Source organism: Hordeum vulgare, chromosome 5H (assembly GCF_904849725.1).
Source record: "Hordeum vulgare subsp. vulgare chromosome 5H, MorexV3_pseudomolecules_assembly, whole genome shotgun sequence".
NCBI classification, from domain to species: Eukaryota; Viridiplantae; Streptophyta; class Magnoliopsida; order Poales; family Poaceae; genus Hordeum; species Hordeum vulgare.
Genome location: NC_058522.1, coordinates 48,472,381 through 48,494,089, shown reverse-complemented (window position 1 = coordinate 48,494,089; position 21,709 = coordinate 48,472,381). Strand labels below are relative to the sequence as shown.

General features: G+C 44.5%; 2 protein-coding genes across 3 annotated transcripts; both read left to right on the top strand.

Annotated features, from left to right (window-relative positions):
• The first annotated feature begins 216 nt into the window (after window positions 1-216).
• On the top strand, window positions 217-4,354 carry LOC123452813 (alanine aminotransferase 2-like). 2 transcript variants are annotated; one of them, XM_045129535.1, is made up of 15 exons: window positions 217-420; window positions 522-572; window positions 789-839; window positions 1,033-1,098; window positions 1,176-1,237; window positions 1,319-1,397; window positions 1,466-1,570; window positions 1,934-2,071; window positions 2,143-2,280; window positions 2,355-2,429; window positions 2,527-2,647; window positions 3,273-3,427; window positions 3,497-3,571; window positions 3,680-3,883; window positions 4,074-4,354. In XM_045129535.1, the coding sequence occupies exons 1-15, from the start codon at window positions 370-372 to the stop codon at window positions 4,188-4,190; spliced, it is 1,488 nt and encodes a 495-aa protein (XP_044985470.1). In that variant the 5' UTR covers window positions 217-369; the 3' UTR covers window positions 4,191-4,354. The 2 variants fall into 2 exon arrangements, with proteins under 2 accessions (XP_044985470.1, XP_044985471.1); XM_045129536.1 differs by having other exon boundaries at window positions 220-420; window positions 1,934-2,044.
• Window positions 4,355-4,455: 101 nt separating this feature from the next.
• Window positions 4,456-5,565, top strand: LOC123452814. The gene is made up of 3 exons (XM_045129537.1): window positions 4,456-4,833; window positions 4,972-5,096; window positions 5,208-5,565. Exons 1-3 carry the CDS (start codon window positions 4,687-4,689, stop codon window positions 5,332-5,334), a joined length of 399 nt encoding a protein of 132 aa, XP_044985472.1. The 5' UTR covers window positions 4,456-4,686; the 3' UTR covers window positions 5,335-5,565.
• Window positions 5,566-21,709: the final 16,144 nt, after the last annotated feature.

Below are 21,709 nucleotides of genomic sequence, written 5' to 3'. Positions count from 1 at the left end.
TGGACGCATCCAACGGTCAGAGCGCCTCCCCTTGAGCTAGCATGGAGCGAGCAGAGCCGTTGGATCGGCTTCGATGGCGGCTCCGCTGTAATTTTGCCGAATCGCCGGGGATACTCCCGGGCTTTCGCGGCGAAGAAGTACTACGTACGCCCCGACTCGCGAGATGGCATGGCAGTTCTGATGCAACAGCGACAAGAACAATAATGGAGTTGCAGAATTGCTTTTGTTTCCGACAGCAACTCCTGTACCACGTGACGTGAAGCAGCTTTGGACTGTGGCTTGGGCAGCCAACCAAGAACCAACAAACCAAGCCTGCCACCCACTCCTCCCAGGCCGCCGCTTGATCCCCCGCCCGCCGTCGTCGCGGCGATGTCTCCCGCCTCCGCGCGCGCCCTCACCGTCGACTCCCTCAACCCAAAGGTACGTACGTAGCAGGCCTCTGCCGCCGTCCGATCCACAACCCACAGCAGCTTCCGTGCTCCAAGTCCAATGCTGCTGCTGGTGGCTGGTTGGTTTTGCAGGTGCTGGCGCTCTCGGATCACCTCGGGGGCGCCGTGGCCCGCCGCGCGCAGGTATCATCCCCAAAATCGCTATTTTCCAAGACATTCAAATCCCTGAGAGAGAAACGGAAGCTGCTGTATCCGTATATGTGTGTGTCTGAGCCGCTGTACACGAGACAGAGCCATGTTAAATTGCCACTCTACTACTGTAGTAGTATTTTGCACCTAGCTTTGGCAGATCATGCAAATCAAGTGATCCTCTCTTCTGTTCCTTGGTGAGGTGTCCAGCGCATGCAGAAAGAGCTAGAAACAAATCCAGGTGTATACCCTTTCAATGAGGTATGTTCCTGTGAATCCCATCACGTTATTGCAAAACAAACTGAACATTCCTGTGGACCTCATCACATCATTGAAAAACAATTCAATATCATCTTCCACTGAAACTTTCCCCAAATATCATCTACTTCTGTTAGTGTTCCTACCATTTTTTTTATCGTTTTACTGTGATTAATTTTTCCATTTCTTCCGGCAGATAATCTATTGCAACCTTAGCAATCCACATTACCTCGGACAACAGCCAATTAAGTTCTTCCGTGAGGTTGGCGATTTGCTCCATATGAACTCTTGTATTAACATTCTCGTTTCTCCATGCTCTGATGCTTTCTTGTCTTCCAGGTTCTTGCCTTGTGTGATTACCCGCATCTTCTAAACTGCAGTGTAACTAGTTCCATATTCAGGTAATTAACACCACGCATCATATGGGCAAGATGCATTCATATTCATAAGCGGTAGTTCAACTCGATTGTTTTCTGTTGCAGTTCTGATGCAATAACAAGGGCAAGAGAGATATTAGACCTCATTCCTGGGAGAGCAATGGGAGGATACAGCCACTGTCAGGCAAGATCGGGAACCCTGAACCTATTTTCACAAATGCAGAAATGAGACCTGACACTTTTCACCTCTAGGGTACTGAAGGGTTGCGAAATGCAATTGCTGCTGGAATAGCCACTCGTGATGCTTTCCCATGCAATGCGGAGGACATTTTCCTGACAGATGGAGCATCCGCGCCGGTACTATTTGATCCACCATATGCGGAGCAATTCCTTCGTCCACCATCTTATGCATAACACTCTGAATAATAGTTGGAGATATTGTGCTCCTCTGCTACTGCTGGGCATCCTGACAGTGTTATATCTCATACGCTGTCAAACTACTTTGTGGAAGCTCCTTCTGCACTTTAGTCATTAGCACTACTTTTTTTATGAACCTCGTTCTTATCACTATTATGATGATTGACTTAAAGCACCTACTATGCCATGATAACATGATCAATGTCACTAAACATCCAAGATTCAAGTTATTTTTATCTCTCCCTTTCCTTTTTTTCGGATGTTATTCTTGACAATCGAGTTGTTTGTTCGATTTCCAAACAGGTTCATATGGTAATGCACCTATTGATACGAGATGAAAAAGACGGCATCCTTTGCCCAATTCCATCACACTTTCTGTACACAAGCTCAATGATCCTGTGTGGTGCTACTCTTGTATGTATCACGTTAGTAGATCGAAATGTATCCACATCAACTAAGTTTTTACTGGTTGCCAATCTGTAGTAAAAAAAATATAATATCTGCTTTCTCAGGTACCATATTACCTTGACGAATCACGAGATTGGGATGTGAGTATTTCGGACCTCAAGAAGCAGCTGGATGGTGCCCGATCTCAGGGCATCAATGTTAGGGGACTTGTGGTTGTAAATCCAGGCAACCCTACTGGACAGGTGTGTTCACTGATCATTGACCTGTGCAATTTTTATATTTTCTGAAAGCGTTAATGTGGTTAAATTGTACATAGGTTCTTGTGCGGGAAAACCAGTGTGAAATAGTGGAATTCTGCAGGAATGAAAACCTTGTTCTTCTAGCAGATGAGGTGAGGTTTTTGGATCTTTCTTAATAAGAATCTATATAATTTTCTTGAATTTTTGTGTATCTAACCGGCTGTATCTTTTTCTTGAACGTACTGGTAGGTTTACCAAGAAAATGTTTACACAGATGAAAAGAAATTTATCTCTTTCAAGAAGATAGCACGGTCCATGGGTTTTGGTGAAGGAGATGTTTCCTTAATATCATTCCATTCAGTTTCTAATGGTATATGACATTTCGTACTTCCTTTTATCCATGTTTTTCTCAGTTATACACAACTCTTTTGTTAGGTGCACTCATGAGAAAGATTTCTTATAAACATTGGACTTTCAACTCATTGAGTAAAGCCACCGTAAGGAAGTTTTTGCAAATGCAAACTTGCACTTTGGTTATGTCAATATAATCATACTCCCTCCGTCCCAAAGTAAGTGTCTCAACTTTATACTACCTTTACAATAAATTTATAATAAAGTTGAGACACTTACTTTAGGATGGAGGGAGTACTAATGTAATGCCTTTTTTCCTTGAACATTGGTAACCTAATGATATGCTTATTCTAATTTGAAGCCATAACTTGAACGTGAACCGAGGACTTAACTCCATATCAAGCACGCCATGCGCTCTTTGTCTATTGGCCTTCTATTAAAATTTCCAGGCACTGGCTTTTCTCCCTTTGCTTAATATAAGGAGTGTCTGGCATACTGTATTGTGCTGTATATCAAACCAAGTGTGGCGCATCATGATTTCTTCCTATTTCCAAGTAAATCTGAACTATTGGGGGATGAAGTGTCATACACCACAAATTATCGAACGGGTCAATATTTCTCAGAGGTATTGTCTTCTCCATCAGGGTACTATGGAGAATGTGGGAGAAGAGGGGGTTACATGGAGGTCACTGGCTTCAATTCTGAAGTTCGGAAACAAGTATACAAAGTAGCATCCCTAAGCTCATGCTCCAACTTAGCCGGCCAGGTCCTCGTGAGCCTAGTCATGAACCCACCAAAGGTCAGTAAATATGCATCTCATCGTGTCTTTGAATTTTTATATACATTTTATTAATCGTCCCTTTGTCAGGTTGGAGATGAGTCATACACCTCTTACCGGGAAGAAAGAGATCGCATTATGTTATCATTATCCCGGTGTGCAGAGGTTCGCTTTTGTCACACTCACTTCCATGATTATCTTCATTGCTGACTCTGTTATGTGCAAAAATAGCATTATCTCCGAATATCACATTCTTCGACTGGTTTTGTTTAGGCCATGGTGCAGGCATTCAACAGTCTGGAAGGCCTGACTTGCAGCAAGGCTGAAGGGGCAATGTTTGTATTCCCATCTGTTCGGCTGCCTAAAAGGGCAATTGCGTCTGCTGAGGCAATGAACACCAAACCAGATGTGTTCTACGCTCTCCGCCTTCTTGAAAACACTGGCATCATCGTCTTGCCTGGTTCTGTGTTCGGACAAGTGAGTGTGATGCACTTGCTTAATTGGATGTATTTGTCTCTGGAACTGACTAGACGAGGAACGAAGATAGAAAAAATTATTTTATCTTTTTCATTCAAGATTATTATTTGGTGTGTGGATGTCTTTGCAGAGACATTTTCGTGTAGCTAGTCTAATGTCATGTTCGTTTGTGTTTATACTCTGAATGAAGGTACCTGGCACATGGCATTTCAGATGCACAATCCTGCAACAGGAGGAGAAGGTACAGCTGATCATCTGTCGCTTTAAGGCGTTCCATGAAGCTTTCATGGAAGAATTTCGCGATTAAAAGTCGCCGGCTTATGTTATCTGTAGCACAACTTAGAAAGTCCGGACAGACAAATACATGAGCTTTGTAACTGTCAGTTATTACATGATTTATGTCTGGAACAATTGAGTTTGTCCTTTGTACCATTCTGAAGTTAATCTAAACTTATCCTTTTCAAAACAAAACAAAAAAGACTTTTCAATTTTGAATCCTGGATAAAACCGAGGTGGGGAAACTTGGTGGGAAGCAATTTGGAAGTCATTGTCATGAGTCATGACCTGAATATTGTAACCAATAATGCTACAAGAGTTAGAAAAGGCATTTGCTTGCCAATTTATTAACGGGTAAGCAGCTGAACTTAATCTTAACAGCACACCCAATCATCTGCTTTGCCACAGCTTTGTTGACCTAACATCCCTATTTAAAACTGCATCTAGCACTATCCCACTACTGGCCATTTACATGACATGTACTCCATGATCACTAGTTGTGTGGTTCCACGCCTCATAGCTCAGCCATGGCTGCCTTGAGGTGCTACTCATCTACTGCTGCAATCATAGTCCCAAGGAGGAAGATCTGCGCAAGAGCTTCCATGGATGGCTGCTCCAGTTCCGAATCGAGGCGAGCTTCTAGTTCGGTCAGCGTCACCTGCAAGGTGCACAAGGTACCTGTTCTTGCCAAAAGCTATGACATGTCAGTTTTTCAAATATAATGGTCATGGTGATGATGTAACTACGTTAGCATGTAACACTGCTGCTTTTAGTGATCTGAAGGAAACACCATATTTTTTTTGCTTTCCCAGGTTTATGAAGACAAAAACATGGGCATCCTCTGTTACACCGACGAGAATGGTGAATTGGTGTGCGAGGGCTTGGATGAAGGCCCGAGACTAACGCGGCGAGATATGGAGAAATTGACCCGAGAGAGGTAAGCTATGTTCATCAGTTTCTGCCTGTTTTTATTTCTGTTCTTAGCATCAGAGTGCCGCTAGGCTACATATAAATGACCGGTGTGTCTGCCGTGGCGCGTTCTGATCAGAGAACCGAAGAGCACGGCAGAAGATTGGCGGGAGAGAGCGCTGCGGTTCGCGGGTGGGGTCGACTGGAGCGGCCTCCAGCCTGCTGCTGGCACGGCAAAGGAGACTGGAAGCTGGCTTCAAGCTTAGCCGGCCCGTAGATCCATGAATCTCGTGGTGATGTCTCTTCAAGTCTTCGTGGAAACGCTGTCTGTTACTGTTATGCGTAGATCGATCCCCATGGTTGCTTGCTTGATCTGTATGTACAATAAGGATCTTATTACTTGTAGGTAGGAAGTAAGGATTGGAGAAGGCTGGAGGCTGATCAACTCCTACTCTTTTTGTTTCACTCTCTGCTGAATAAGAAATGATTCAGACTCACTGCAAATTCGCTCTGATTCAGTTTTCAAGAATTTAGTCCAAGGGTGCCTTTGATTCGGTTTGCGGTTCATCTGAATTTGAACCTCTCTTCTGCAAATTCCCGATGGAAAAAAAAAAAGAACACCAGGTTCAGACTTGCTCGTATGTATCCGATGTATTCAGATATTACGAGGCGACCCAAGTTGCCACTGAGCGTTTTCATCACAACGATGGTGTTTTTTGTCTAGGTGGGGAGTCAGCGAGGCTCGAACTATCGACCTCAGGATAGCCTGAGCTTCAGCCGGCCAACTGAGCCAAGCACCACTTGTTGAATTGGAAGCGAAACAGACTGACTGACATGATCCTTCCCGAGTTGCTAGCCATGCCATGCCCGGGTTCACACAAAATATTTTTAATTCTTTCCTTCCATACGACCAAAAGGACGGGCTCGACTGCATCTGTGGCTCATATGAAACATGCTAAGCTAATGCATGCTCAAGACCATGTTCCCCTACATCAAGGCAACAATTTCTGCACGGTTCCTTGCATATGGGTGTTCTGATGCACACGGTTCCTTGCATATGGGTGTTCTGATGCACACCATTTGACTGATTCTAGTACCATTATATCCTATTAGATAAGACTAGCAAAATGACCCGTGCGTTGCCACGTAAGGAAAAAAAAACATAATCTCCAATGATGGTGACCACATTATTTTATGCACAAATGCAAGAAAATGTTTCTACTTTTAAATTTATTCACAAGTTGAAGCAATCTTTACATTTTCAAAAAATATATATCATGATTGTCAAAAATCTTGGTAACTCAAAGATTTATTCTGAATTTCAAGAATTTTTTAGAAAACATACAATAATAATTCGATCCATCCAACAGTTAATTATTTAAAATTCACACAGGTATATTGTCACAAAGACTTAGAAGCACTAATGTTTAACTACATACATTAGATCTTTCGTGAACAATTTTCAAAATATGGAAACAATTTTAAAATCGAGAACATTTTTTACAATTTACAAACATTTACTAAAAATTGTGAATATTTTTTATATTTCGAACGGGTCTAAATATTTTCTTTTGAATTGGCGACCAATTCAAGAAATGACGAACATAATTTTTTATGTTGGAGGATTTTATTTTAAATTCACAAACATTTTTTGAAACGCATGAAGTTTTTCTGAATAAACAAATATTTTTTAATCAGTAATATATTTATTAAATTCATGAACATTGTTTTGGAATTTGCAAAAAAAATATAAAAATCCAGCGGTTCTTTTGAATCCTATTTTTAGTTCGAAATAAAAATTCATCAGCATTTTAATTCAAAATTCCGATTTTTTAATATGCAAAAGTTTTTGTAATTCTAAATTATTTAAATTATAAATAAAAAAATGGAACGGAAAATTTTAAATAAAAAAAAGAAACTATCAAAACAGGCATTAGCTATTTTTAAAATTTTATGACATTTCTTAAATGCATTAACAAATTTTGAATTAGAAAGCATTTTGTTAAATGCCTTTAATAATTTTTAATACATGGAATTGTATTTGAGATCATTTTATTGTATATGCAAGCATTTTTTACAAAACTCCGAGCAGTTTTTGAAGTCACAAACATTTTAGTTTTTTAAAAACATTTTAGTTTTTTAAATATGATGATTTATAATTTTCAGTTTATCAAAATTTTAATGATTATTTGAAATTATAAATTATTAAAAATAAAAAAATAAAACAGAACCGAAAATAAATAAATAAACGGAACTAAAAGCAGGCGCCTGTGCATGGGCCGGCCTGTACGGTGTGCTGGATATTCTCCCAGCGTGTAGAGCGTAATATAGGAGATTTTTACATGGGCCGGCCCAGTCCAAGATTTTTCGCCTTGTGAAACGTTTTCTATTACTTACCGGTGGCATGGTGGGTAATTTATGCAAACTTTAGGGGTAATTTCCAAGACGGACGACCAGAAACTGTATTTGCTTTATTATTAGGGAGAGATTATCATCTACTCTCTTCGTTTTGAATTACTTGTGACACGAATGAATGTATCTAGATATATTTTTAATTCTACATACATCCATTTCTGCGACAAGAGATGGAGGGAGCACCATCCTAACAAGTGCTCATTCAATTACATACGATCACAAGAGTAAAAGAACACTAGAATCATGACGAACTTGACCACAATGATGAAGTTCTTGAGCCCCCAGCCTATACTCATCATTAATCTTGGCAACTTCATTGTTGTTGTTCTGTTCAAGCAGGAATTTGTGGTAGTCACTCTCCGCCTGTTGTCTTGTCTTAAACTCTCCTTGGGAGGAGCAGCCTCGGTAACCCTTGCCTTGTTCATTGCATGTTGTTCATGAACTGTATACTCCTGAAACCCTACCATTGTACACAACATAACAATTCACCTGCAGATTGACATGAGAGCAACAAGTCAAGCAGCAATCAAATGAACACAACATGTGAATGAGAAACAACATCGACATGCATGATCAGATACTAAAAGGCAACAAAAGTTCGTCCTAACTATTATGGTGTCATCCTACAACCACATCCAAAAAGAGGGTGCAATCCTACCACCGCAAGTTCATTATCACCATGAGGGGTTATCATGTACCACCTCATCGAATATATAGGCCATCAATAGTTTTTAAGCCCTACCTATCACAAAATACACATCATCGTCGTCGTCGTCCAACACCATGCACGTCGTCACCACGACCAGAAACAACACTAGTGGTAGTGCTTCCCGAGCGAGGTCCCAAGCCAGAGCACCCTATGGGTGTACCCATGGCAACAAACCAAACAACTTGTGTCCTGTTGTCTAGCAGGTTCCTAAGATAAGCCATGAGAGCCTCAACATTGAAGCCACCTTGCTCCATGACAACGATGTACAAATCAGGGTGGACATCAACCAACTTGCTCTCCCTAATGGTGGTTGCCACCTCCTTGACGGCCTTAGTCATGTTGCTAAATATGTGCAACTCCTCCTCCATCAAGCCACCCCTCTTACTCTTCCTATCAAGCTAATGAGCACGATTAACAATTTTCTCAAGAACATTAATGTTGATGGTGTCTGGTCCTTGGGTTTCTGGATACTCGGGCATAGGCGAACCGAGCGGTTCACTAGACCAACGAATAGGAGAAGATCTAATGCATCTGTGACTAGTTCCAGAAGGGAGTGTTGAGCAACTCATCACCCTTGGGGTGGCCCTAGCATAGAAACAAAGTTATGTTGGTTGTGATAAGCATGATCAAGATGCTAAAGTAGTGTACGAATTGTTATGTGATCTAACCGTGGTGTGGCTTTGGTAGTGCTTGGCCTCCAACATGATTATCAAGTTTTCCCGATCCCATTGTGTACCACTAAGGAATCTGAGCATAGACACTTGGAGACATCTAGCTCTCCATTTTCGGAGGTGGATTCAGACATGGGTGGAGGTGAGTTCTTGGCCACGCACGACTGGTATACAAAAGGTCGCTCGGGAGCTGAAACATTTTGCTCTAGTGGAGATTGAATACGAACGTTTCACCTCTTCGGCGACTTCCTGTTCACTTCGTCTCCCTCTTTTGCTTTGCCTCCCGTCGTTTCCTGCTCGCCTTCTTCTCTTGTGCCTATGTTATGACCAGAGGCCCAGTTAGCCAAACTGGCCCAATTATCTTAATAATATTAGGGGCTTAGCCCAGTTTATTATAGCCTAGGGAACTTATATATAGTCATGTAATCAGCACTTTTGAGATTAAGCAAAGATCAATCTATTTTGATCGGCTCCAACTAGGAGTCGGTGCCCTAACCCTAGCCGCCTCTTCCATTGTGTCGCCGCCCCCATCCGTGCGAGACGGCCCCCCTGCACCGGCGACCACGGCCAATCCCCTCCTTCCCCTACAACCTCCGCCCAAGACTCGGTAGAACCCTAGTTTCTACCAGCCTATAAAAGAGAGGTCGCTCCTCTCCAGAGGGACACATCAGACCATCATCTTCCGCTCGTCGTCAAGTTCCAAACCTGAGCTGCTGTCTAGGTTCTTCCCCATCCCGGCTTGCGGCATGCACCACATGTCGGGACAGTAGGCCTCCGAAACCCCGCCGCTTTGAGTCTTGTATGGGAGAAAGGTGATAAGGTTTTTGGCGAGCGCTCTGCGCGACTACTGGATGCTTCATCACGGACACCATGAACACCGACGACCACTTCCCAGATGACGACTCCTTCCCCGATGTCAACAACCTCTTCGACAACATGGCCAATGACGACGTCAACACCAATCTCAGTGCTGTTGCTGCTGCAACTCAGTATGTGTTCGTGTTCTTCTTGTTTGAGTTCCTGCCGCAACTTTTTGTTCTAGTTTATTTTCTAGATATGTTCTGTTCCCGCTCATCACTTCAGATGCTACTTGCATACTTTCTTGTATGATTGCATGACTTGTCTTATAATTGCTATGATAGTCATGATTTATCTACTATTTTTGCTAGTAAAATCACTCGGTAAATTGCTCACATTTCCGACAATCCAAAAACCTTATTTTAGGCAATTTACCCTGAGTGCTTTTGTTGCTTCCATGAGGCCTCCTATATTTCATGGTGTGCACTATAAAAGGTGGCGTGTGAGGGCTGCTCTATGGTTTCAAACCATGAGATGCTATGACGCCACTCTTGGCAAACCTGAAGGAATTCTTGATCCTCAACAGGAAGTCGCTTCTTGGAAAACTGATACCTTGTTTAAGGATGCTCTCTTGATTGTTCTTGGTGAGAACATAGTTGATGCTTATGCGTCACTTGACAATGAAAAATATATGTGGAGCGCACTCGAGGCCAAGTTTGGAGTCTCTGACACTGGCACTAAGTTGTATATCATGGAACAATTCTATGATTACAGGATGACTGATGAGCGCTCCGTGGTTGAGCAAGCTCACGAGATACATTCATTTGTTTGAGAACTTGAGCACTTCAACTGTATGTTACCGGAGAAGTTTGTTGCCGGAGGTATTATCACTAAGCTTCCTCCCTCGTGGTGGAAATTTGCTGCCTCTCTGAAGCATAAGAGGCAGGAGTTTTCTGTTTTGGATCTCATTGGTACTTTTGATGTGGAAGAAAAAGCAAGAGCAAAAGACATACGTTCTCGAGGTATGAAGGGAGGTTCTAGTGCCAATCTGGTGTAGAAGAAAAACTTCCAGTCCCACAAGTTCAAGAACAGGGGCAATTTTGATGGTAAGGGAAAATTTGATGGGAAAAACAAGGCTTTGCAGCAAACCAACTTCGAGAAGAATACTAACAAGAAGAAAGGTGTTTGTCATGTGTGCGGAGATCCTGGTCATTGCACACCTATCTGCCATAACTATTATGACAAGCGTCAACATGGGAAAGGCGACAAGATCGCCAATGTTGTCATTGCTGACGCTGAAATGCAGGATGTTGGGTATGGTATACTTCCATTATTCTCTCAATATGTCGTTCCCCTGATTGGTTGATTGACACGGGTGCTAATGTGCATGTATGCGGTGGTATATCTATGTTTTCTTCATATAAGGACACGTGGACTACTTCCATCCTGATGGGCAACGGTTCAAGTGCTTCTATTCGTGGTGTTGGCACGGTCGATCTGAAGTTTACTTAGGGAAAGATCCTGCGGCTGAAGAATGTGCATTATGTCCCCTCTGTCAATAAAAATCTTGTTAGCGGATCTCTTGTGTGTAGAGATGTCTACAAGCTTGTCTTTGAGTCCAATAAATTTGTAATATCCAAGTATGAAACTTTTGTTGGTAAATGTTATGAGTCAAGAGGCTTGTTCACACTATCCTTGTCAGATGTTTGTAGTAAAGTTGTTAATCATGTTTGCAATAATAGTGAATCAATTGTCTGGCATTCACGTCTTTGTCATGTTAATTTTGGTTGTATGACGCGGCTAGCCAAGTTGAACTTAATCCCCAACTTCACTCATGTCAAGGGATCTAAGTGTCAAGTTTGTGTGCAAGCTAAGCAACCTCGTAAGTCTCATAAAACTGCAGAAACAAGAAATCTCGCGCCACTAGAACTCATACATTCAGACCTTTGTGAAATGGATGGTGTTTTGACGAAAGGTGGAAAGAAATATTTTATGACGTTAATCAATGACTCCACTAGATAATGCAATGTGTATCTTTTAAATTCGAAAGATGAGGCTTTGGATTTATTCAAGATCCATAAAGCTGAAGTGGAAAACCAACTTGATCGGAAAATCAAATGACTTAGGTCCAATCGTGTTGGAGAGTATTTTTCCAATGAGTTTGATTCCTTTTGTGTAGGACATGGTATAATCCATGAGAGAACGCCTCCATATTGACCTCAGTCAAGTTAACGCCATGTTAGACACATCGGGTCTCTCCAAGGCATAGTGGGGGAGGCGATATTGACTGCATGTCATGTCCTAAATCGGGTTCCCACAAAGCAAACAGATAATTCCATTCGAGGAATGGGGGAAGAAAAGGTTAAAACTCTCTTACCTACAAACTTGGGGCTGCTTGGCAAAAGTCAATATACCAATTCCAAAGAAGCAAAAGCTTGGACCAAAAACTATGGATTGTGTTTTCCTGGGTTATGCTTTTCATAGCATTAGTTATAGATTCTTGATTGTAAAATCTGAGGTATCTGACATGCATGTCGGTACAATCATGGAGTCGAATGATGCGACTTTCTTCGAAGATATCTTTCCCATGAAGGATATGGGTAGCTCATCAAATCAGGAGATGCCTAGTTCATCGAGTCAAGATGTAGTTGCAATTTCTGAACCTACCATTGCAACACACCATCTTGAAGATCCTGTGGAGCACAATAATGAGACTCCTATAAGGAGCAAGAGACAGAGGACTGCAAAGTCCTTTGGTGATGATTTTCTTGTATATATCATAGGTGACACTCCTAGTTCTATTTTAGAGGCTTGTGCATCTAAATATGCTGACTACTGGAAGGAAGCGGTCCGTAGTGACATGGATTCCATACTGGCAAATGAAACTTGGGAGATAACTGTTCGTCCTTATGGGTGCAAATCTATAGGGTGCAAATGGGTATTCGCGAAGAAGCTTAGGCCTGATGGTACTATTGATAAGTACAAGGCACGACTCGTGGCCAAGGGTTATACCCAAAATAAACGTGAAGACTTATTTGATACTTACTTACCTGTGGCTTGACTGACTACTATTCGAGTACTACTTTCGCTAGCTGGCTCACATGGTCTTCTCGTCCATCAAATGGATGTTAAAACTGATTTCCTAAATGGAGAGTTGGACGAGGAAATTTATATGGAACAACCAGGTGGGTTTATAGTGGATGGTCATGAAGGAAAAGTGTGCAAATTGTTGAAGTCTTTGTATGGACTTAAGCAAACACCTAAGTAGTGCCATGAGAAGTTTGAAAGAACTTTAATAGCTGCAAGCTTTGTTGTAAACAAAGCTGACAGATGTGTGTGCTATCACCATGGTTGGGGCGAGGGAGTTATCCTCTACTTATATGTTGATGACATATTGATTTTTGGAAAAAATCTGAATTTTATTAAGGAGATCAAGGATTTCCTATCTCATTGTTTCGAGATGAAGGATTTAGGAGTAGCTGGTGCTATTCTGAATATCAAGCTACTAAGAAGTAATGATGGTGAGATTACATTGCTTCAATCTCAATATGTGGAAAAGATCTTGAGTCGCTTTGGTTATAGTGACTGCAAGCCCTCTCCAACACCTTATGATGCTAGCGTGTTGCTTCCAAAGAATCGAAGAATTGCTAGAGATCAATTAAGATACTCTCAGATAATTGGCTCGCTCGTTTATTTAGCGAGTGCTACGAGACCTGACATATCTTTTGTTGTTAGCAAGCTGAGCCGGTTTGTCTCAAAACCAAGAGATGGTCATTGGATAGCTCTATAAAGGGTTATGCACTATTTGAAGGGCACAACGAGTTATGGAATTCAGTATACTGGGTACCCAAAGGTACTTGAAGTGTAGAGTGACTCAAACTGAATCTTTGATGCTGATGAGATAAAGGCCACAAGTGGATATGTATTCACTCATCGTGGTGGTACTGTTTCTTGGAATTCTTGCAAGCAAACGATCTTAACGAGGTCAACAATGGAAGCATACCTCACAACACTAGATACAACTATGGTCGAAGGAGATTGGCTTCGTCGGCTCTTGAATGACTTACCGGTTGTTGAGAAACCTATACCGGTTGTTCTTATGAACTACGACAATCAAACTATGATCGACAAAGTGAGTAGTTCAAAGGATAACATGAAGTCATCAAGACATGTGCAGAGAAGGTTAAAATATGCCAGGAAAATGAGAAACTCTGGAGTTATTGCATTGGATTATATCCAAACATCTAAAAATCCGGCAGATCCTTGTACTAAGGGTCTATCACATAATAGGATAGATAATGCATCGAAGGAGATGGGTATGAGACCCACAATATGAGTTGTTCATAGTGGTAACCTATTCTATGTGATCGGAGATCCCGTGAATTAGATGTGGAAGACAAGTTGTTGGTCAACTGAGAGGAAAGTATCCTTAACATTGATAATACCACTCCATGAAGATGCAATACTTTCCTAATTTGCATGGCAGGTTGATATATATATTAATGTGTTCTAAGTGGCTTATTGAAGTAGAGATGTTGTCCTGTAGAACATCTTTTTAAGAACACACCTATATGAGTTTGATTGTTAACGTTGCAATCTAGGAGAGTAGGGTGCTCTCTAGTAAACTCATGAAAGGCCTCAGAGTATAATGCATAAGCTCCACCCGCGGGGAAGTCCCACGGTAGCCTAGTATATATCAATCAAGGCTTAGTGTGAAGCTAGATTTGCAGAAAACTTGCAGTTCAAGGCATAGTCCATTATTCAAGTTGCTTACTAGTGTAGCATAGAGTTCTTGGTGGAAGTTCAACTTAACAGTCTCCACTGTAGTACCGGAATATAAATAGTGCTTTGGAGCCAAAGGCAAATTTTGTGTACCTCTGGGATCTGGTGGGGGATTGCTGGAATTTAACCGTTTTGGGCGAGCCCAATGACCATTTTCAGAATTCCTAATAAATCCTAGAGGCCCACTTAGCCCATTCGTGCAAGGCAAGAGGTGGAACTTAAGTTTAGTCCCACATTGCTAGTTTGGTAGGAGTTGGACCTCCTTATAAGGGAGGATGTTTCCACACATGTATGATCATGAGAACAAGAGAGACATACACGCGCGCTCCTCCTCCGCCGCCGCCCGCCTCGCCTTGTCACAACGTGACGTTGGTTGCGGGAATGAGCCGAGCCAATGACTAAATTTTTGCCACACATGACTGGTATACGAAAGGTCACTCGAGAGCTGAAACATTTTGATGTAGTGGAGATTGAATACGAACGTTGCACCTCTTCGGCGACTGCCTGTTCATTTTGTTTCCCTCTTTTGCTTTGCCTCCCGTCCCTGCATGCTCGCCTCCTTCTCCTGCGCCTATAAAAGAGAGGTCGCTCCTCCCCAGAGAGACACATCACATCATCATCTTCCTGTCTCCGTCAAGTTCCAAACCTGAGTTGCTGCCTAGGTTCTTCCCCATCCCGGCTTGCGGCGTGCACCGTGATACGTCTCCACCGTATCTATAATTTTTGATTGTTTCATGCCAATATTCTACAACTTTCATATACTTTTGGCAACTTTTTATACTAATTTTGGGACTAACATATTGATCCAGTGCCCAGTGCCAGTTCGTGTTTGTTGCATGTTTTTTGTTTCGCAGAATATCCATACCAAACGAAGTCCAAACGCAATAAAAACCTATGGGGATTTTTTTGGAATATTTATGATTTTCGGGAAGAAGAATCAACGCGAAACGATGCCCGAGGGGGTCACGAGCCCAGGAGGCGCGCCCTACCCCCCAGGCGCGCCTGGCAGGCTCGTGATCAACCCCTAAGGCGGTTGGGGCCCTTCTTTCACGGCAATAAAGCTAATATCCGGAAGAAAATCGTGTTAAAAGGACACCTCAATAGGATTTACGGATCTCCGGGAACTTAAGAAACGGTGAAAGGCCAGAATCAGGGAGCGCAGAAACAGAAGGACACACAAAGAGAGAGAGATCCAATCTCGGAGGGGCTCTCGCCCCTCCGCCGCCATGGAGACCATGGACCAGAGGGGAAACCCTTCTCCAATCTAGGGAGGAGGTCAAGGAAGAATAAGAAGAAGAAGGGGGGCTCTCTCCCCTCTCTCCCGGCGGCTCCGGAACACCGCCCGGGACATCATCGTGTGACGAGGATCTACACCAACACCTCTGTCATCTTCACCAACACCTCCATCACCTTTCCCCATCTATATTCAGCGTTCCACTCTCCCGCAAACCGCTGTACCCTCTACTTGAACATGGTTCTTTATGCTTCATATCATTATCCAATGATGTGTTGCCATCCTATGATGTCTGAGTAGATTTCCGTTGTCCTATCGGTGATTGATGAATTGCTATGATTGGTTTAATTTGCTTGTGGTTATGTTGCTGTCCTTTGGTGCCCATAATATGAGCGCGCGCGTGGACCACACCATAGGGTTAGTAGTATGTTGATAGGACTATGTATTGGAGGGCAAGGGTGACAGAAGCTTCAGCCTAGCATAGAAATTGATGCATACGGGATTGAAAGGGGACCAATATATCTTATTGCTATGGTTGGGTTTTACCTTAATGAATGTTAGTAGTTGCGGATGATTGCTAATAGTTCCAATCTTAAGTGCATAGAATTCCAAGTAAGGGATGACATGCTAGCAGTGGCCTCTCCCACGTAAAACTTGCTATCGGTCTAGTAACGTAGTCAATTGCTTAGGGACAATTCCGCAACTCCTACCACCACTTTTCCACACTCGTTAAACTAACGTAATTGTTTCTTTATCTAAACAGCCCCTAGTTTTTATTTACGTGTTCTTTATTATCTTGAGAACCTATCCTATCACACCTACAAAGCACTTCTAGTTTCATACTTGTTCTAGGTAAAGCGAACGTAAAGTGTGCGTAGAGTTGTATTGGTGGTCGATAGAACTTGAGGGAATAGTTGTCCTACCTTTAGCTCCTCGTTCGGTTCGACACTCTTACTTATCAAGAAAGGCTACAATTGATCCCCTATACTTGTGGGTTATCAAGACCTTTTTCTGTCGCCGTTGTAGGGGAGGAATAGCGTGGGGTGAATATTCTCGTGTGTGCTTGTTTGCTTTATCACTAAGTAGATTTATTTTCTGTTCTAAGTTGTTATCTATCTTTAGTTATGGATATGGAACACGAAATACCAAAAAAATTAGGTGTACTTGCTACTCATGGAGATGGGAAACCTCCTAAAACCCTCGATGCTCATTATGTGGAAAATATTATGCACTTCTTTAATAATCCTGAGAAAACCCCATTCATTTATATAAAGGGATACACGTTGGATCAACGTGAATACTTTAGGGATTATCGCTTGACTCAAAAAGGGAAACTATTACGGGATCAAATTCATATGTTGAAATGGTATGCTTGGGAACTATGCTTGAGATATGATATTACTTGTTGCTCTAGGATGAAGGTTAAACACCTTCCCTTTTCTTGTAAATTTAATGCTAATGAAACCTTGGCTTCTTATGCTAATGGTATATATGATTACTATGGTGTGGAACAAATAGAGGAGTTTGTTGCTTTTATGGGTGCTTATGAAATTGAAGCTCTGTTTAAAAAGTGTGATGATAATGATGATGTTTACCGATCTGAAAATTTGGTTATGCTTCATTATTGTTATACTAATTATGAATATAATGCCCATATTTATCGATTTATGGAGAAATTCTTCGCTGCCCAAGAAGAGACTAATATTTTGCAGGAAACTATGGAAGAAGAAAATGCTGAAACTGTGAGCTCATTAGATGAAAAAGATGATGAGGAGAGCGAAGAACAAAAGGAGGAAGAGCGGGCTAGCTACTCGTGCCCACCTTCTAATGAGAGTAACTCTTCAACTCATACATTGTTTAATTTCCCTTTGTTCTTGTCGTGGGTATAAGTCTGACAGTAGATGTGTAGGGTACGAAAGGATGGGCATAGCCTTAGCTACGGCGAGGTTGTATGAGTTCAGGCCCCTCTGCGGTGGAGGTAAAAGCCTTACGTCTCAGTGCTCTTGGGAGTTTAGTGTCGAGTGGAATATAGGATTACAGTAAATGCCAACCCCTGCACCAGTGGGGAAGGGCGGCTTATATAGAGTGCGCTGCCCTTCACAATGGCCCGGTGGACAGGGGTGGAGTAGTGGCGAATAAATGCCTACGTTACAGGTAACGTATGCCTTAAATACTAATAATGGTGTATGAAAACGTATGACCGTTGCCCTCCTGGGAGGTTACGATGTATAGAGTGGAATTCAGTCGGTACGATAAATATGCTCCGAATGCTCGTCACCAACTGGATGATGGGGGTCCTTAGTTCAGTCGAAACTATCTAAGGGCATTGCCCTCTATGAAGGGTAGTCCTTGGGTAGGACCTATAGGGCAGGCCTATGACCCTACCCTGGGACTATAACCCCATCATTAGTTCCCGAATGGATCGAGGTTGGAACGACGAAGTGGTGCCTGGAGTACGGATCCGACTGGTATGGATGTGACTTTGGCGTTGTTTGCCTCGATCCATTTTATCCTTTCGACCAGTGATCCGAGTGAATATACCAGTGAAACGAACCGTCAGGGGCCGAGTGTTTCCGCGGAATCTTTCGATGTGACCGGTCAAACTGACAGCGGCGGATTTTCTAGGATCTTCAAATTTCGGTTGCCGCGCGCTCAGCGGGGATGTCGACATCGTCATCGAGTAGTTTCTGCCGCCTCGATTACCGCGCCTTTATCTTCTCCACTAATATCGCAGCAGCCGATCAGGGGATAAGATTTCGGGGCCACCTGTTAGTGACCCAGTCGGAACCTTATTTAAGCCTCTCTGGCAGGGGTTTCTTGTTGCGCTGCCCTTGTTACTCGCACTCGCCTCGCTTCTCCCATAGCTCCCTGCGCGTTCCAAGCCTCCTCCTTCCTCTCCTCCTTTGCAGATCTGCTGCCTTCACCATGACGAAGGGGCAGACGAGCAAGCTCGAGTCGCAGAAGAAGAAGAAGAAGAAGGCGGCTCCTGCTCAGCGGCGACAGCGAGCACTACCGGCGGGTTGGATCCAGGGGGATTTCCTCCCCTCCACGGTGACGGCGGATGACCTGCTGGAGTTGGTGGAGCAAGGCATGATTGCCAACAAGTCGTGGAGGCTGCCGGCGGAGGGCGAGACGGAGCCGGCGCCGCAGGAGGGAGAGCGCGTCTTGCTGCTCAGCCACGTGTACAGGGGCTTCTCCTTGCCTGCCCACCCCTTCTTTAGAGGTATTATGAATCACTTCGGGGCACAGCTCCATCATTTTCCTCCCAACGCGATAGCCCATCTCACCGCATTCGTCACTCTGTGCGAGTGCTTTATTGAATGCCCCCCCCATTGGGGGCTCTTTAAGTACATCTTCTCCTCTAGGTCTCAGACTGTCAAAAAGCTTAGCCAGTCGGACGATAAAACCCATCTCCTCCAGCTCTGTGGGGGCTTAGGTTTCCAAAAGAAAACAAAGAGTAGCTACCCCCCTCTCCAGCTGTCCGAGTCAGTTAGGAACTGGCAGTCGACGTGGTTCTACTACCAGGACATAGCTTGTCCGAATGCCGTGACTGGGTTGCCGCCCTTTAGCCTAGACCGTCCGGCCCCTCCCAGGAAGCTTGCGCTCTCAAAGTTGGAAAAGATCCAGATCCAACCTCTGGTCGATGCGCTGATAGCTGTCGTCCGCAAGGGAGTCACCCGCACAGATTTGTTGGAAACTTTTCTGGGTGTGCGCATCCAGCCGCTGCAAGCCCGACACCACTCCATGTGGCACTACATGGGGCCCGAGGATTCCACTCGAACTCATCCAGAGTGCGTGACCGGGGAGACCGTGACAGCATGGGTCCGCGGCATTACAGGCGCATGTGACAACCCCCAAGGAGCCCGGCGAGTGAGGCTCTTCCGTGACGACAATCCTCCTCCGAATGAGGTGAGTGCATCTTGTCGAGTGCCTTCAATCTTCTTAGATCTATCACTTTTCTTGTGTCGCCGCCTGGTGTCTGACGTTGTCGACTGTATTTTGTGCAGGAGTGGACCAACTGGCACTCTCCCGTCTCGAACGGGAATCCCGCTGAGGAAGAGGAGGGCAGCCAGGAGGGCAGCGTGGATAGCGCCGAGTACGTCTCCGACAGTGGGGAAACGGAGGAGGAGTCTGGAGAGGAGGATGGCGAGGTTGGGGAGCAGAGCTCGCCACCTCCACCATCAGAGCCTCGAACTAAGCGCCGTCACGAACCCGCGGCTCCGTCGGCTCCTCCAGCACCTCCGAGTGCTCCGCCTGGTTCTCCCGTGGCGCCGAGTGCTCCGCCAGCTCCTCCCGTGGCTCCGAGTGCTCGGAGCGTGAGACCATGGACGCTGTTGCCGAGTCCACGGACCAACCGTCCAAGGTGGCCAAACCGAGTGGGTCCAAGCCTCGGAAAGCTTTGCCTCGGATGAGGATCGCTGTTCCAGTTGCCTCAGCGTAAGTGTCTTGTTCTCCCATCTTCTTTCAGTATTTGATTGAACTCATGCTTATCGATCGAGTGGATTTTACTCGACAGGGCTGCTACCTCCGCTACCTCTCTGCCGCGCCAGGATGATGATCCCATGGATACGGATAACGCTGCCACATCCCGACAAGGTACGTTGTGACGACTGCTGCCTTTAATCTTTCCCTTTTTCTGTAACCTCATGTTGTTCAGTCGGGCTTCCTTCGGAGGTGATTCATCTAGAGGAGGACGACCAAAGGGGATCAGGGCCAACTTTGGCGCCTGTCCTTGAGGTTGTTCCATCTGCTGCTGCTCCCACCACGGATGCGCCGCCGACCGAGACGATGCCGTCGACTGAGGCGGTGCCCCTCGCGGCAAAACCGACTGGAGCGGGACTTGGGATGCCCAAGGAGTCTTCTATCGTGCTAGGTCCGTCGACCGTCCAGTACGGCGCCCGACACCTCCCGGAAGACCAAGTGGGAGCCGCCAAGGGGGCCATGGTGCAAGTGGAGTTGATGGTGGGTGATGCCAAGGGAGCGTACGACTCCATCGCGTCTTTGTACAAGAGAAGCTTGGAGCTCCGGGACGATATCCGAGTAAGTGCGCTAGTAAGTGTTTACTTTCCTCTTGTAACCCACTGGGGGTTTAAGTGATATATTCGGATACAGTAGGATTATTTTGCAGTGGGTTCACTCCGAGTGAACCTAGTGGGTGTAGTCCTCGAGACTTCTGTCGAGTGCTTGCACCGGCAGTTTTTCTTTATATGCATTTTCAGTTATCTGAGCAGATCAGAGCTGGTCTGCCCGAATATTACCAGTGGGGACACTCGGAGTGCATCCAGTGGATGTAGTCCCAGAGTGTAGTGTTACTCAGGTCGGGTAATAGCATTCTCGTAGATTTGTCTGTTTGTCATGTAGCTCAATAGGGCCTGCCTGTTCGAGCTTCATGCCACTGGGGTCACTCTTAGTGAACCCACTGGGTGTAGTCCCCAAGACCGCTGTCGAGTGCTTGCATCGGCAGGGGTCTGAAGAACTTTGAGCTTTGTTTGTTTTCCTTGTTGAATGTGTCTGAGCTTCCCTTGGCGCTGATTTGGCAGAAGACTTGCGAAATGGGATCCGCGTACAATACTCTGAAGGCTGAAAAGGTTCAGCTTGCTGCGGAATTGGAGGCGGCTGTGAATGACTTGGCTGGTGTGAAGGGGGCTCTTGCTGACCGAGAGAAGTCTTTGGAGGAGTCCCGGGAGACCAACAAGGCATTGGTGGCCGAAATTGAGAAAATGGGCAAGCAAAGAACTGAACTGATGGGTCAGATGAAGTGGATGAACAGTCGGTGCATTTCGCAGGAGAAGTACGTCAGCGACTGGGCAAGGAAGATGATTGCACTGCTCGGTGGTAAGCTTTTTGCCGAGTGCTTCTTGACTTTGTAGTTCATTCTACGCTTACTTTCTTCTCGTCTTTTCTTTGCAGACTTTTGTCTGGACGCTGAGGCTGAAGCAGCTGACATTGAGCGGTCGGTTGTTCCGAACGTTCCACTCGGCGACGAAGCCAATCGGGACATGCTCCGAGCGCATATTCGCCTTGGTAGAGTG